The sequence below is a fragment of the Charadrius vociferus genome, unplaced genomic scaffold (genome assembly GCF_000708025.1).
Source record: "Charadrius vociferus isolate BGI_N301 unplaced genomic scaffold, ASM70802v2 scaffold917, whole genome shotgun sequence".
Taxonomy (NCBI): domain Eukaryota; kingdom Metazoa; phylum Chordata; class Aves; order Charadriiformes; family Charadriidae; genus Charadrius; species Charadrius vociferus.
Window position 1 is genome coordinate 1,264,315 of NW_009649175.1, and position 18,204 is coordinate 1,282,518.

General features: G+C 37.5%; 1 protein-coding gene across 1 annotated transcript in view; it reads right to left on the bottom strand.

Annotated features, from left to right (window-relative positions):
- CCDC60 (coiled-coil domain containing 60) overlaps window positions 1-18,204 on the bottom strand; it is a 69,822-nt gene that overhangs the window by 15,218 nt on the left and 36,400 nt on the right. Inside the window, exons 4-8 of the mRNA XM_009888624.1 lie at window positions 12,346-12,525; window positions 8,380-8,502; window positions 7,868-7,972; window positions 6,139-6,229; window positions 3,848-4,076 (exon numbers count right to left, since the gene is read on the bottom strand). Of these exons, the coding sequence (XP_009886926.1) occupies window positions 3,848-4,076; window positions 6,139-6,229; window positions 7,868-7,972; window positions 8,380-8,502; window positions 12,346-12,525 (728 nt within the window). The remainder of the gene's footprint in view (window positions 1-3,847; window positions 4,077-6,138; window positions 6,230-7,867; window positions 7,973-8,379; window positions 8,503-12,345; window positions 12,526-18,204) is intronic.

An 18,204-nucleotide genomic window follows, 5' to 3' on the forward strand; every position in this document is an offset into this window, starting at 1 on the left:
ATTCCTGCTTTGATGCCAAACCCCTGGAGAGACAGCGAGATGGCCATCTTCTCTGCATTATTCCCTCTAATCACTCACGCAGTTAAAAAAACAACTGTCACACTTCTTATTAAAAATCCTAGTATTAGCTGTCAAATTCTAAGTCATCCACTGAGGTGCTCAATATGTCCTACTTAGTAATAAGTGATTTTTTTCTGCGCACTCAACACCTTTAAGTTGTAATCCCCAAATTCAAAAGGTCACATTTTTGTGAATCACCTATAGTGTAATAGAAAATGACTGCTGAACGTTGACTGTGTTAAATAGCAGCACAAACTACTTCTACTTGTTAGAAGTACAGAATATTATGCTGTGAATTTATAAATGTAAGACGTGTATGAAACAAGTTGTGGGCACCAGCTAATGGGCTAAAATTTTACAAACCATGCTTATAATGAAGATCCTCTATTAGCTGTGGCCAGGTGAGTTTCAGGAGCACCAAGGTCCCAGTCAGAAACTCCTAAGTTCTAACACTGACTGGTTCTAATGACGGCTCCACTGTGACCCTTACTAGTCTCAAAGTGTAAGCCTGTAAGGTGCTGGCTACACCTCCGGACCTTCTAGAGCTGAGGAGGAGTTCAAATACAAAGGCTGACCCCACAGAGTCTGGAACCTGACATCGATACAGGCGGGGAGCCTCTGCTCAAACTGAGCTAAAGCTGCATGCAAATCTCATCTGTTCTTGGCATAGTGTGTCAGAATCCTTCTAAGAAGAACCCACTCCTTTCTATTTACTGTTACTATTCGGGTGGACTGAGTAGCTGGATATCTGAAACGCACCTACTCTGCAGTTAATAGTGCTTTGGGGGAATAGGGCTATACCAAGCAGTGGCTGCATTTGATGTTTTCTCCAAGATCAGTTGAGCTATCTAAAGCCAGTCTTGAAAAGAGTCTCGTTGGCAGATTTTGGAGGGAGATGACAGGAAGCAAACTAGGGCTAATACCACAAAGATAATAGTTCCTCTTTTTGGCTGATCAACAGAAACAGAGGGCACAACACCTCTCTGCCCTCTGTTTTGTAGCATTAGAACCTGTTCCAATTCTCCATCTGGAGAAATCAGGAAAACAAATACTCAAGCTTGTCCATATTCATAGTATTTTTGAAATATTAACCACTACAGCTGTGAGCTAGTCAGATATTAATTAGAAAAGAGAACAACAGAAGAGAAGAATGTAGTAATTTCATTTGACCTTGATTTCTATGCCTTAGTTAATCATCTGTGAAATGGGATACTAATATTTACCTGTTTTGCAGGAGTCTAACAAAGATAAATCAATTCAAAAGACATTAATCAGACCCAAAGAAAAGCCCAAAATTCGGGTATAAGTTTTATAATGAAGATCCTTCGCACAAACATTTATACCTCCTCTTTTAAAAGCATGTTTTTAACTTAGAATTCAAAGCTAAACTGCTGGCTGGAAAGCTTTGGGGATAAAATCCAGTTAGTGTTTAATTTTGGATACAGGTCTCACATTTTACTTCTCAATGTGAAGAAAATGTACGTCATTTGAACTGATCTGCAGACACACATTCTTCATCATACAATAATTATGAAAAATTAGGCTTACATTTAGTAGATTTAGATCATATAGCCTCTGCACAAAAAGAGAGTTTGGTTTTTTTTTTAAATGTAGCAAAAGGAGAAAGCTTAGAACACTAATCTGCTTTGTAAAACCTTTGACTGATTAGATGTGGACTAAGTGATAAATGAGACTATCTCAGACCTGTATCCTGCAAGGATTGCAGCTTCCACATGTACCTTTGTCAACATGATGTAACATTTAAGCTTTGGACTAGTACACTCAGCTGACAGCACTCAAAAATCAAATTTGTATAAGCAGACATTCTACAGCAGTGGTCCCCAAACAACAGCATCTAAATTACAGTTGTACAAAAGGCTTTATACTGAGTTATGAATTCTTTCCTTCAGAGGAATCTTTTGGTAAGAGTCACATTCAGCTGTATCTACTGATTAGCTGCCTACTACAGAATCTCTTTCCATATGCGCATGTGTGGGCTAGGGTTGTGAGTGCTCTCAAAATTATATCTGTATGAGTTCCATGAAGCTTTGTGAATTTGGGATATAATGCTACAGGGCAGCTGTACTTGTAATCCATTTCTGATTTGTCCACGAAGCATCCTATAATCAGATTCTGGATTAAATATGATTCTAGCAGCTTCAGAGTTCATTAGAGAATCCAACCTTTGCTACAGAGCTGCCCTGCAGAAACCAACTTCCTATATTTTTTAGAGCTAGGAACATAATCCTTGAGAGGACCAGACTGGTAACTCAAGCCAGTCTCTTGAAATCACAGGCAATCATGTGATAGACATTGTTCCAAAGGGTACACTGAACATCCTTCCCATATACCACACATACCACAAGGTATTTCTTTATGTGCAACAGCAAATGGAGGCTTCCAGCTGTTACAGCTCTCAAGATTATTTTCAAATCTCATCTCTCACACAAACCAATTATTCACCAACATTCATAAACAAATTGCTTGAAACTATAGCTTTGAATTCTCCACTACTCTTATTCATATCCTAGAAAGGCCATTCATCTATGCCGAGCGCCATGGACAGCAGCAGCTGTGTAGGTAGTACACATTAGCACAAGTTTCCTGGTATTTCCACGCAGCTTTTGGCAGTCTGAACATAAATGTCTTTTTAAGAGCAACTGTTTTTGGACTTGAATATATTTCCAGCCATATACTGTAGCAATTAATTCATAAAGTTTAAGCACGCATTGCATGAAAACACTCCCCATTGTTTTAAATTTTCTGCCAGATAATTTAATTTGGTGTCCCATAAATCTAGTGTCAAGGGAAGTTGTAAATAACCACTCTCTAATCACTTTTTCCCATGCACTTTATGATATTACAGAGACCTGTCATAACCTTGTATTCAGCTGTTTCTTTTCCATAACGAAGAGCCCTAGTCTATTTAATTGGTTCTCATACAGAAGCTATTCTGTATCTCTAACATACCTCATTGCTTTTTTCTGTCAAACTTTACTACTTCTGACATCAGTCTGTCTGAATTGGAAGGACTGGAACTGAAGAGGCACAAACAAAACGTGTATTTTTGCATAACAGGTTTTCCGCTTTGCCTTCCACTTCATTCTTAGGGTTCTTTTTGCCTTTTTGATAGCTACTGAACATTCACAGAACTATCGCAAATGATTCCAAGACCTCCTTCCTGAGTGGTAATTTCGAGTAGTCTAGCAGAGCATGATGTCATCCTAATAATGATAATACAAATACCAATTAAAAAATAATTATCAGTACTAAATGCTAATGTGCTTTTCTGGTCCAGCTTTACTCAGAAGGAAGGGAAAAGACAAAATTACCTAGCTTTGTACTGAAATGCATTGCAGACCTAACAGACTATTCTGTCAGGTCTATCAAGCTCAGTTAAACACTGACAGGAGGAATAGAGAGTAAGAAACTCCTAAGTTAAACAGAACCCCCTAGGTTAGAAAGATACGTATTCAGTGGATCAGTTGGTTATGGCAGAGAACAGTGAAACTGTTTTCACCTCCTGTTGGACCTTACAGATGCAGATGACAGTCTGATTACACAACTGCTGTAACTGAATGGTAATTAAAACTCTTACTTAATATTCACATGGGATTATATTGTCTTTAAACCAATTCGCTAATGGGGAAGATACAGAGTTGTACAAAGTTCCATATGCCTGAAGAGAAATACCCTGGTACATCTAGCAGTGTCTTTGACATAGGTTCTCCCTAGTAACACTGAAACCAAATCCATTTAATGTTGGCAGCCAAGGAAAGTAACTTACAGGGGAAAAGAGGTGGTTGTTCTTTAGCTTGTGCTGACTCACTCATAACATCAGATGAAGCTACATTAATCTTGACGTTGTCTTCAGAGCAAAGGCCAGTAGAAGTTTCACTGCCACAAGGGGTTTGACCACGGGGAGACGACTGACTGCTAAGCTGAGAGATGCCTGGAGTAGATGCCTTGTTTATCTTCCTGCTAAGTAGACTGTTTCGTGCTTTCCAGGTGCACTTCTGTACATGGAAGAGAAAAATGAATAGAAAGCAGGGGGTTTCTATAGGAATTTGACAACAACAAATCTATTTCTGTAATGAATTCCAACATTAGATCCTTCTGGTCCTCCTGTAACCTCTCAGATTTTTCTCCAGTGACTTCAAACAAGCTAGTGATATCTTGAGTAGGGTCTCCTTCATTTTGTCATCTTTCTTCAATACTCCTCTGCTATAGCATTAATGCTGACAGATTAATTTGTAAGCGAGTAGCACTGAGGCTGAAGAGAGGGTTGGTAAGTAGAGCAACCTTCTCATGCACACGGAAGAATAGGTCAAAGTGATTTGATAAATGTTCAGGTCTCCTCCCAACACCCAATAACGCTGGCAAATTTCCTGTGTCAGGAATGTAAAACTGAAGTCTGAAAGCAGACTGAATTCTGCAGCCTTGATAATCAGAATAACATGTATTTTAAAGCAAGTGCCCCTGAATATTTCCACTAGAAGTTTCATATCGAATATGAAAAGCAGTCTTCAAGTAATGTTAGCATAAATGACAGAAAGAAAATTGTCATTAATTCAGGGAGGAAAACAATAAAAATCTCAGCAATGCAAATGCTAAAAGACACATCAAGATTGACATGCACTTTGGTTTCTTCTGCTCATGTTCATTTGGACCTGACTTTAGAGAACTGGCAAGACTGTATGGAAAAATCAGTAAGCCTCCTATTTAGAACCAACTCTGTTATTTATGAGACTTGTTGACTTTCTCTCTGTTTGCTAACAGCAGGAAGAATATTTGCATAAAAACACAATCTTTGGCTTGTAAAAGTTTCACAACTTTTGCTGCTTATTCCCCAACAGAAATCATAATCCTATATTGAATCATTTTAATTATTATGTCATGAGGGTACAAGCTGCAGGTGCTGAAAAATAACAAAGAGCAAATAGCCTGCATGTAACAACAGCTCGTATTTCTAAAAGTGCCTCACCTGGGGTTCTAAAAGCACTTCACAATCTTGTTTAATTTAGCCTTATGGGGGGCAAAGCAAGGAGCTAAAAGCTTAGGCAAACTGCTGAAGATCAAAATGTAAGATATGCTACAGGATGAGAAACGCACTGATTCTTTATTGAGTTCTCCTAGTTATACGCCCAAGCATCACCCATTCCCCCTTCATTTTCTTCCAGTCACTTCAGCAGTTTCAAAAAGGAAGTCTTTTTGTGGTTTTAGAAAGATAGCAAAACAGTTACCAAGTGTTACAGATAGTTTTCTAGTATTTAATTTCCCTTCAAGTATTAATTTTATATTTCTTTTAAAAGGCTTTCATCAGAATTGCTTGTTTTCTCCTTTGGTTTGGTTTGGTTTGAATATGGGAAGTGAATCCTGCTTTCTTTAAAGGCCTCAACATTTGGAATTTGTTTCCAAATTTGACTTTAAATTCTGTGTAAAAAGGCAACCGAACAAATCACAACTAGAACTTAGTAGAATGGATACCAGTCTGAAATCCCCATTTGACTGAAAAAGACCTATTTGTGTGAACAGTACTGCTACATGACTCTGGGTAATAAAAAAGGGGGCAGATGCAAACAAAAGGCTAGTTATGTTTTAGCTGAATATTTAATTCTTCCCACATCAGTACTTATCACTAAGACCAAGCCACAATTTCAATCAGCTACATACTACTCTTCCTATTACCTAGTATCAAATTGTTATTCTTCAAAATCTAGAGACAAGTACTCCGCAGTCACAAGATCCAGGAGCATAAAATGTGGTACCAGGGAGTTCAATTAAGCAACAAAAAAAATGCTTGAAAAGTTGGCTTAGGTCCCAAGGAGGAGGGCGGGTTTAGATTAAACATTAGGAAGAAGTTTTTCACTTTGAGGGTTGTTAAGGCACTGGAACAAGTTGCCCAGAGAGGTTGTTGAGGTCCCATCCCTGGAGGTGTTCAAGGCCAGGTTGGACGTGGCCTTGGGCAACCTGGTCTGGTGGGAGGTGTCCCTGCCCATGTCGGGAAGGTTGGAACTCGATGATCTTCAATGTCCTTTCCAACCTAAGCCATTGTATGATTCTATGATTCTAAGTTACCTTTGTGTTTGTAATAAAGAGCTCCCACATGCAAATTGCTAACTTCTCCTCTTCGATTTCTTTTACTGTTTTTCTACATCCACCAGGGTCCCTAAGTGAAAACAATTTAATTAGCTTTCCATTTCCAGAGTCTTGCATTTTGAGAGTTCTTTTAAGAAACGCAATAAACTGAGAGTAAATGGTGATCGCTGCTACTACAATGTATATCTTTGCTTATAAAATGGAAAGACAAAGCAAGGTATATAAGCCATGAGTAAGTTATAGTCACAAGTGAAGAACCACCTAAAGAAAGCACAGTCATTCTACAAACTACCATGCACGTACTGGGCCAGATTATGCTCTCAACTTCCTCTGTGCAAGTACTGAAGTATTTTGTCCAGTATAGCAAGATTTCATGGATAGAAATGACAGCAGGTTCATATAAGTTTGATTTTTTTAGCTATTGGCTAAATAAAGATCTATATCAGTCTAAAAGTTTAACTGTTACATTGTGTTTACAAAAGGTAAATGTGGAAGCTGCAGTCCTTGCAGCTGTGGTATAACAACAGGTCACTGCTGAGGTAGTCTCATTTATCACTCAGTCGACATCCAGTCAAAGGTTTTACAAAGCAGATTAGGGTTCTTAAGCTTGCTTCCTTCACCACATTAAAAAAAAAAAAAAATCTCTCTTTTTGTGCAGAGACTATAGGATCTAAATGTAAGCCTAATTTTTCATGGTTACTGTGCAATGAAGAATGTGTGTTTGTAGATGACATTGTGGGAGAGGGGTGGTGGTTAGAGACAGCAGCAGAGAGCAGAAGGAAGTACACAAGAGATTGCACTACTTCAGAACTTGGAAATTAATCCAGAGCCTTATGCATTTATACTCTGCTCTCAGCCTCTATCTGTGAAACTTGCTGCCAAATCATTTCTCTTAGCCCAGTCTATTGGTTGGTCCTCATATGTAAAGGGGTGAAAAACCCATCCACAATACATATTGGACTGATTCTCCTCTCCAATTTATCAGGCTAATTTTCTACAATGCTACTCTGCCACCTCTGTTATACATAGGCACAGTTTGTCTTGACTGAGAATAAACAGAGAAAACAGAACAGCTTTGAAGAGCTCTGCCCTGCAAATCAGAGTATAAATTGTTCACGGTTTTTCCAAACACTCATGAATAATTTAAATACATGTTATGTCAACATGATTAATTGACCAAAAAGGTTGAGAACTTAAATTAATATTTACTTTTAACAGTATAAGAGTTCAGAAGCAATGCATCTCTTACAAGTACCCATCACTGTCATACATAATTGATAGACTAAAACCAGCTACTAAATATCACTTAATAGCCGACTATGTTCTGCGATTATAATGTATCTGGAATTCCTTTTGAGTTCACTGGGATAACCCTCCAAGGGAAGGCTATGGGAATATACATACATATATTACTATACGTATTTAATTTGCATCATTATTAACCAGAAGAAAAAAGGAAAGAAAACAATTAAATTTGGCTGGTTACAGTGTTTTCTCCTCGTTCTGCAACTTGCAATAACAGAGGGCCATGCTGTGCTACTTCATCTTTCTGCTGACTGCATGGAAGCAAAGTGAATGCAAAATTTGTTTATGTTACATGGCACTGAATTAATAAGATTTCACTCAAACAGTTATTACTTCAAAGAGAAACAACAACATATAAATGACAAAAGATCTCAAACTCTACTATCATGCATTGTGCACATACATTGGATTCCAACAGGTGAATATAGAATGCATCGAACTGTTGGATTCAAGAGTCAAAGCTTCCAAAAGCCAGTGTATGGCGCACAGCTGTCGGAAAAGATATTCACTGCAAAGAAGAGAAACACATCTGTTATACTACAGAATCAGGGAAACAGTCAAACTGGCATTACATTGGCTGAAATAGATACATCTAAGCATTTCTGTGGCAGAAGACTTTTTCATTGTCCCAGTGAATTCTAGACACCTCTCAAGGTTTTTGTAATGTTGATACATAACTGAACTTTCATAACTCTGAGTCTTCAGTAACTCATTAGGATTCAATCATTTAAGTTAGAATTTAACTGTTGCTATTAGTAAAGACAGACTATTTCACCATAAACTCCTGAAACTCTCAGGATACATGTTCACCAGTTGACCAGTAGCTCTAGGTATATGTGTTACAGGTTTGTGTTGCTGTGAATTCCATTCTGTCCTACCAAGGAAGGCAAGACATAAATCTGCCTTCAAATATACCTTTTTGCTCCAGGGGGGCTTGGAATCAAGACACTGGTATAAACAGGAGTGAAAGACCGTAAGGTCATCTTTTTTGTCTTCTTCCCTGACTTCCTCAGGTCGTTGCCTTCTGTTAGAGAGGAACTGTGGGAAAGGATAAAACTGAAGTTAAAAAAGGAGTATGTGAAATGAAGACAGAGCCGATAAAACAGTTTATGATGTTCACATCACCACACTCCCTCTTCTTCTCCTTACATTTAAAAAATACTTAGGTGTATTTCTAAATTGTTAATTACTGCATTTATTATAATTTATTAATATTACAAACCTGATATTTATGTTTACCAGGATATATAATTATTAATTTCTAATATGTTTATGATACTTATGAATTCTAAATATGGTATTACTTGTATTTATATACTTATACTACTACTTATTATTAGCAATTAAATGTTTATACGAAATCAAATTTGGGGGCAGGCATAGTAAGGTGACTGATTTGTCTGAGAAAAGATGCTGAGATACTGCTTACAGTCTATTACACTTGTGTTGGTATCATGCTAACGGTGTCACTGGCATTATATACACACACGGCGCCAAAATTTCAAGATATGCCTCTAAAGTTCTGTTTGGTTTTTCCTGGGTTAATACATTGTGTGCACAGAACACAATAAAGATTAAGTTGAAAAGATTCACCTCAATGAAAACGAGTATCATGTGTTAGCCAAACCAATGTAACAGAAAACCGAGCTCTTTCTAGACTGTAGGCACTGTTTCCTCACTGTCACAAGCCTGCTTTGGCCATTTACAGCTGTGCAAAGTATTTCTAAAATGCTGCCAAGCAAAGGAAATGTTTACAGCTGTTTTTCCCAAATGTAAATAGCTACCTGTACCTAGTGTTAGACAATGGAGATTCAAGCTTCATAAGCACAGTGAGGTATTGTAGCCTTCATATATCGGTAGTATACAAAAGATAGGAGGTCCACACCTATCTGAGAAGTGTGTGCCCCAAGCATTCCATTGATACATGTTTTCTGAAGCAAAGCAGCAACTGTAAATAGTACATACAATGCTGGCATGGGCATCCCAGCGCTATATTTAAATAGAGATGAACATGTCTATTTTCTTCAGCTAATTAAGAAATGGATAAATGGATATTGTTTTGTCTAACAAAAGAGATATCTAACAAAGATATAAGCTAGCAGGTGTTCCTGCTGTCCCAAAAGAAATTTCTTACACAAAACCTCAAGAAGTTGTCTTCTTCATTCAGATAATCCTAGATAAATTGTAACAGCAAATTCGTACTTAGAGAGGATCAGGTACATGAACTCCACAGACTTTGTTGTTCAAAACAACATGTCTGTCTTGTGCTTCCTCAAATCACACTTCCAATTTTCTCTCCTCTGTAATCCTAAAGAACAGAATGCCAAAAGAGACAGTGGGACCATTGTGTTTGATAGAGTCCATATTCTTAGTAATGAGGGGAACTTTACTTCTATCTTGTCCACTGTTATGATAAGAAGCTGTTACCAAGTTTGGAGTGTTGATACATTTAAATAGTTGATTACAGAATGAAATGCTATGACTTATGTAACAGCATTAAAAAAGTCTCAGTAGAGGATTAGTATTTGCTGTTGTCTTAAAGGCAAAAAGAGGAAGGGGGGTGGAAAAGGCCTACACCCGTCACTGGAATCTGTGCATATAAAACCATGCCAACAGTTTCAGCCGCTGTGAAAGACTGACGCCAGATATCATCTGTTAAAAAGACACTTTGTGTCCCAGCAGTTTAACACTGCTTCAGAGCTTTTCTTATTCCATGAAGTCCCTAATTTTTGAAGTCAAAACTGTGAAAGCTAGGAGTGAAGTAAGTCTCTACAGCAGACAATGATCTGTATTTTTGTATCTAGGCTTCACCTTCCCTCTTTTAAGCTGTTTTAAACTACAGACAAGCATATGTATAACAGTACAGAACTGTAACTAACAGCTGTTCGCAGGGTTCCTACATATGTGTAAATCCCATGGGACAGTTTGAATGAGTAAAGGCCCACCTGTCAAAGCCACGCATTTCTTGTTTCATACGTTCACACTGTGTACACCTGTCCCACCCAACACTCAACTGGAGTTGAGAAAATTCTCCCTAAGACTTCCTGATTTTGACATCTGATCATAAGTCTAATGATTTCCCTCTTACTAATGTTGGCAGATGTTTACAGATCTTTCCCCCCCAAAATGAAGGTAAACTCTTAATGAATGTAAGTTCTAAGCAACAGATTGAACATATTAAAGGATATCAGGTTTACACTAGGAACTTTCGCTAGTGTATATTTTTAGGTTAATTGTAAAATTTTTTAAATAAATTTTTACAACTGGCAAAAACCCTGGTGCAGATGTAGGATTAAAGTGGCTTTGCCGGTATTCATGCACAAGCCTGGTATACTCTGCACCAGTAAAAGCTTTTTTACTGCTAGGAAAAGCCGTACTTAAATGAAGATAAGTTTGCCTATGCGGGTATACTTTCCTAAAGGAAAGAGGAATGTTCAATCTTTTTAGGTCGGCCTTGCTGAAGAAACAAGACTTTCCTTACAGAAGAAAAGAAATCACTTCAATAATCTGAATGGTCACAATAATAAAGGCAATGGTATTTTTCATTTGTGTATTAAGTTATTTGTCTGCAATAAATGTGAGTTTAGCTTAGTTATGGGTAGATAGAACAGTTACATATCAAAAGGAATAATAAGCACTGAGTTTACAAAAAGCTTTCAGGGAGGTTCTTAAGTATTCATTTTTTTTTTTTTTAATTAAATAATCTTGATTACCTAAAGTGTTCATGTGGACTTCACTAAACTAGGATCAAAGTGCTTCATAGTGCTATTTAAATAATACAGCTGCAGGTGACTTAAGTAAGAAGAAACGATGCAGACATTACAGCCTAAGATTCCTAAATACTTTGACTAATACCCTATACCTTTTCTCTTTCCATAACACTATCTCAGTAATACTCTATTCCTTTCCCACCTTTTCTAGCTATTCAGCTAGTGACCACTTATAATGCTGGGTATTAAATGTTACTCTAGTAAATATGATACTTTTCTGTTCAGAATTTCTCAGCCTGTCTGTTCTATTCCTTTGCTTTTTGGTCTGGGTTTCACATTAACAGGAAAGATTTTATTTCTTATTTTTTAATAACGGTTATATATTGTTGTCCCACTTTATGACAAGGGCATGGTTGCATCTCAGATGATGCTGGAGACTGAGTTTTCCAAGCTGAGTGTCAGTTCACAGAAGAAAGGTGAATGAGAGGAAGCTGGTATCTGGGAGTGACAAAAGTCACAGCAAACTGATGAGAAAAGACTGTTAGAGGTGGATGAGCTTTTGATACAATAAGGCTCCAAAGGTGTACAACCTCTAGAAGAGATACCCTGTCCCGCTGAGCAAGTATTTAATCATCTTATCACCTAGCGAGGGTTGACAGATGGAAGACAATGACAGCATTACAACTGGCATTAGAGGTGCACTGAAGAGACCAGCATGAGCCAAAGGAATGAACACCATCTAATGATCAGAGAGAAAGCCTGAAGAAAGTAGTAAGTCCGAACTAGCAAAGAAACTCACGCTGCAAGCTAAGCCACTTATTCCGCTGAATGCAATTCTTTTATTCCCACTGTGGGAACAAAAGCATGGCACAAACTCACCAGGCCTCCTCCTTTTCTCCTCAGAGAATCAGTCCTGAGTTGGCTATGAAATCTCTCCCGAGTTCTCTAACTTTCTGCCTTCTAAACTTCCTCCCTATTAAACAGCACCTCGAGCTTTTTTTTCCCCCCATGCTTGCCAAGTTTACAGCTGCTCACTTACCCAGATTTTAAGAAATTTTCTCTTTCTAGTTCACACAAGTAGTAATACTTTGCCTCAATACCAAGTAAACTTGAAATTGTAGCTTTTTAAAACCACTGCCCTCAGACCACCAAAAGCCCTGAGTGGACTTACATGTTTATTTCTTCCTCTGACTCCTCTGCATCAGAGGAGCATGTGGGTGGCTGGAACTCAGTTCTCCATCTCATGCCCTGAGCCTGCTGGGCTGGTTTCAGTGTGTTCTTCCTCTCCAGTGATTCTTGGTGAAGTATATGGAAGTATTCTCCACCATGCTTCACAGAATTGATATGATGCCTGCCAAAAATCATCACAAGTTGGTCAGTGTACTAAAGACACACTATCAAATTAATTAATTTCTCTTGTGCCCACCAACTTAATTTTTAAGAGATTTTACACTCTACTGTATTCAAGAGTTCGACTTTGGTATTCCCTTCTGCAATAGGATAACAAAGGACAACAATTCCCCAATGTGAACTGGGAGATATTTCCCTTACGTCATTCAGCACCACACAGGTTAACTATTGGATGTCTTGAACTCAGCATCACTTTATCCACTACTTGATTTAAAAACTCCCTGACTAATTCTAATTTATAGCAGCCAATTGACCACTGGGCCCTTCGCTGTCTTAACTCAGTTGTCACAGCCTGACAGACACTGCCCTGAAGCTACCTGTTAGCCACTAAATTCCACTTGTTTTCAGAAGGCTGCATTGTTAGTAGCTGGGAAGCTCCCAGTGAAGCCTGTGGGTGATCTGAAGACAACAGGCAGGGTGTTACTGAAAGAGAAGAAAATAAAGAGGAAACTATAAAGCATTCCCTGTATGATGACAAGAGGTTAAAAAAAGGAAAAAAGAAAAGGTGAGCTAGGGCAGTGAAAGGGATATGGCACACAATTACCCTACAGCCTTTGAATAAAATGTTAACAAGACTGTAGCAGCTGACCCAAGTCAACATACTATCCAGGCACAGGACACATCCCTTTAAGTTAATGTGTTGCTGACTTTTGAATCAAGCGTCATCAGGCTGTATTGATTCTTTCAAACACAATCTAAGCTTGAAAGCTAGGCCTCATTTGTTTTATTGAGAAGTAATAACTCTCTTTTCTTACCAGACATGTATTAAAGCACTTGAAGGTCATATAGGGTGCAAAATTCAAGCATCAAATTCGCTAGTTCTCAAGGGCAGCAGTTTATTCCCTCCTTCCTTCCTACTTGCACAATTTAATGGTTTTGGGATTGGGTTTTTAGTTTTGTTGACGTTATTTTTTAAGTCCAGCAACTATAAATACAAGCCTGAAAACATTTCCAGGCAGAAAACCTGTCTACTAGGTATTTCTGTGCTAACTTTGGAAAAAAAATAAAATAAGAAAATAAGATGTCCCTGATGAAAAATGCTGCATGCTTTAGAAAAATATAAAGATTTCAGAGTCGTGTCAGACTCAGTGTTTTTCATAAGAACTTAGTATTTTGCATAACAGACTTCTCTTGGAATACTAGAAAACGTTTAATGGCCTTGAATTCTTGCTTTACGTCCTTTTCCAGTAGCTTTCTCTCTCTCCTTTCTGCCAACTATCCAGATATTTGTATATGAAAATATTTTTCCCCTTCATAGTGCTTTTTCTACATTTCTGCATGCACTAATGTAAGTATTCCTTCCTAAAGATCAACTCTCCTGCTGTAGCTGAGTATTACAATGCCACAAACAGTGAACAATGAGGTTATGACACGAACCAAAGACAAATGGTAGAGAAAGATAATTATAACTTAGGAAGTTCTTTTACACTAACAGCCATAACCAGTATTATTAGAGAAAGATGCATAAATGGCAAGTACAATCAGGACATTTTTTACAGGTTTATGTAATACAGAAGGCTTTAATAGGTGTATACCAAAATCAATGATCACTCTCACATAGAATCATAGAATATACCAAACACATACCAATAGGAAGTGTTACGCACACTTGCAGATGAACATTTTTAGTCTATGACTTCCTTGAAGTCCCAGGTATTACAAAAAGTAGCTCTACGTTCTCCAAGTACAGAAAAAGAAATAAAATAGAATTAACGGAAATGCAGCATATAGAAAAGCTGTAATAACTACCCAATTTAAACAAAAAAAATCCTCTCATAATTCCATAGAATTATTTCTGGGATATTTATGAATAACCCTAAAAGGTTCACAGACTACTGTCAAGAAAACAGTAAAATAAATCCAAACTTAAAATACAGAGGTGACCAACATACTTTTATACACTATACATTTACCATACATTACTGAAATAGGACATCAAATATTTCTCCATTAAAAATCTGGCATCAAGATACCCTGTTTATGCAATAACTTAATAAATTTACTTGGGCTGCCTATATGACAAGTAGGTGAGAATAGTTCATTAAAATGCAAATGTAATAGAGATGAAATTTGGAATACATTTATTAAAGTAATTGAGCTTCAGTCAACTGTAGTCACAACACTGAACAGCAGTTGAAAATCTGACAAGAGGATTTGTCTTATTTTCCTAAGTTAATATCTTTATCAACATGAAAACGATAAGAGTTTCCTGAGCAGTAATAATGTACCATGGAATACTTCAAGTTATCTCTACAGGAGTATATTATTATAGATGAGGGTCAATGACATGCACAAGGTAGTTATGACCCAGTAGCGTACTACACATACAGAAAATTGGTTGCAAGCATATTTTCAGTGCTTAACGTAACTACATACTTATTAAATTGCTCTTTAAATCCTTTAGGAACTCAAGGTCATAATTTAATTGTAATACAAGGCCATTGAAGTATTGGGGAATTCAGCTTTTACTGCTAAGATTTAGGATTCTTTGTGCTTTTCTTTGAGTAAGAAGTGACTCACAAAACCAAAAGGAAATCATAAATTTGTCTTAATTATAATTTAGGTGCTAGAAAAAAGTGTTAGGAAGCTATAATTATATTGCCAGAAACCCTTCCATCAGGGTAAGGACAACCTAGATATTTACCATTTTTTTTTACATCTTGTTTAAATATACCATGTTTAAGTACACTGGGTCATCTTCACTAAACTCAAAAGAATCATTCTAAGGATGTATTTGTTCCAGAAGATCAAACAGTTAACAGCCTTGGATCTACTGTGTATGCAAACAAATACAGTGGGAGATGGTTTACTAAAGGAATGACATACACTCCTGAACATGCGATGCCAAATCCTCGCTCAACTAAGCTCGTATAACTCCAGTCTGGACAGAATTGCTGGAAAGATGAGCAGAAGGCTGCACACGCATGTGGCTGTCCCTCTACTAAGCAACTGTGTTCAGTGCAGTGGGTGGTGTTACTGGGGTGCTTCAGTCTCATTAACTCTTCCGGCTAACTTCCCCCTGTCCCATTCCCTGAGGTGCAAAGAAGTTGCAATCTATCTATACAGGCTTGATTCTCTCTCTCCAAGGCAAAACGTTATATTATGATCATGGTGAACAAATATTGTGAGCTGTAAGTAAAATAACTATGTATCTATCAAACAATTTAACTACATACATATTTCTCTGGTCATGGAAATTGTCAGCCACTGTTTCATAAAACGGCTTATTCAATTTTCTTATCTTAATGGATACAGCCTTTATATCAATAAAGCTAATGACAGAACATGTCCTGCTCCAGACACTATACAGAAAGAATTTAGCCATTTCCAGAGGCTTATAGCCAACTGTAAATATAAACAAAACCAACGTGGCATTGCTCTGAAAGCACAGGCTTTCTAAATGTCATTTCCTATATTTTCATTAAAGCATTTCAATCTGTGTCTGCAACAACTCCCTACTAGACCAGTAAAAGCTCCTCTTTGGGCACAAGGCCAGACCCTGTTGAGGCTCTTGCAAGGTGAATATCAGCTGGGTACTGCCTAACTTGTTGAACTAGTGACAAACTGAATACTGAGCTAAGGCTTCCCAGGTGAAAAGCAAGTGCAATTTTATGCACACTGCCCCTTAAAAGCATTCTGAGTAAATATTTTCTATAGCAGAAAAAGTAATTCAACGACAATCCATTTCTGTATAAAACAGAAAGCACAGGAGGCAATAACTTTGAAACTACAGAAGATACAGCTAAACTGTATTTTGAACACTACAGACTACAACCATGGATTAAAAAAACCCCCCACATAATTCTTCTAAATGAACACTTAGCATTATTTGCAGCCATGCCACCATGAGCTGTGATGCCATAACAAATCTCAAATGAGGCTGATGAGTATTTGGATCCTGAAGAATTCAAAGAAATATCCACTGAAGGAAAAGGTGAGAGCAGGAAGTTTGCTTCATTCGGATTAAATCTGAAATGAAATATCCACTGAAGGAAAAGGTGAGAGCAGGAAGCTTGCTTCATTCGGATTAAATCTGAAATCTATGCCCTTACCTAGTTTTAGGAGGCACTGTGGTACTGGGGCATCTGTCTTTTTGAACATATAATAAAATGGAAGTTCTGACAACCTGAAGTTATTAAGGATCCTATGGTAATCTCTACAGGATCACAGATGTTAACACCTGCATTCTCATCAGATTTCAACTGACTAAATGTTACTGTCCTTGCTGCTGTTCCAGTTGGAATAGGACACTTTTTTTTAATCATCCCAGTCCCCTAAAATACTATGTTGTGTGTATGTGCATTAACACACTTCATACTCCATTTGTGCTGTTGCTGCATTCTAATACCTGAAGTAATTCTTATATGCCCCTTAACTGCTTCACACCTTTCCTGAGTGATATAAGGCAGTCTCATTGTAAATGAGAATTAGTGCATTGTTCACTTAAAGTACACTCAGCGAATTATTAGGTGCATACACTACCCAGCTTCTGAAATTACCAAAAGCCATGGAGTTAAGTTTACATGGTGGTGAGCCTGAGCTAGCAAGTCCTACCATTGAGCTCTGCATTCAGGTCATATCCTGAAAACTTAGCATGTGACACAAAAAGATTGCAATTATTTACAGCTAATATGTAGATACCAATGTAAATTAATTATGAATTATGGTTTGGTAGTGTTTACAGCCAAGTTAGAGATGCAAACGTATATACACAAAGCAATGGATAATCAGGAACACACTCCTATTTTGAGTAGTTACACAGTAAGGACCAAACGGTTGAATATTCATACATCTAGTCATCTTAAATTCAGTGAAGACCAGATGATGATGACATTAAAATCTATTAAATACAGTTACTAACCCACAGAAACTCAGACATATGTGACCATTTACTATACTGAACCATTAACCATTCTGGTAAGGAACTAAAGTAGTACCACATCAACATCTGTCTTGAGTAGCTGAAGACAAACAATCTGGAATATCCACATTATTTCAAATGTAGACTATTTTATTATCCCACAGATGAGTACAATATTCTGTACTCAAATGGCTCTGTTTAGAACACAAAACCAGGATCTGCATAATGGGAAAAATGCATATAATCATGTAAAAATCTGACCGTGAAACACATCATGAAACAAGTAAAGTTGAAATAAATCATGAGTAAATTTGTGGTATGTTCACAGAAGGTTGTGCAGCAAGAAATAAGGATCTTCAATAGTCAAAACACCACCCCACACTATTATAAAAGATGTCGCCAGGTGAACGTATTCATGTACTACTGAATATTTAAAGATGTCTCAGAGTGGTTTCCAATTAACTAGAAAGACCTTAAAATACAGAAGATGATGCTTCCATTGTGAAATGAGGCAGAACCTCTCCTTTGAAAATGAGGAGAGTTTCTTTAACATTAAGAAGCACAAACATATTTGGCTACCTGGAAGTACAAAACCAACGTCCAAAAAAACTGGCTTATTTTTAGTCGGAAATGTGTTTTTCTCAACCTAGAAAGAATGGTGGGCAGCAATTTATCTTTTAAGAAGTCCCAGAACACAAGAACATGCACACACGCACCCACCCGTCCCTCCACTTGTGCCATGCCGTAACTCCCATTCCT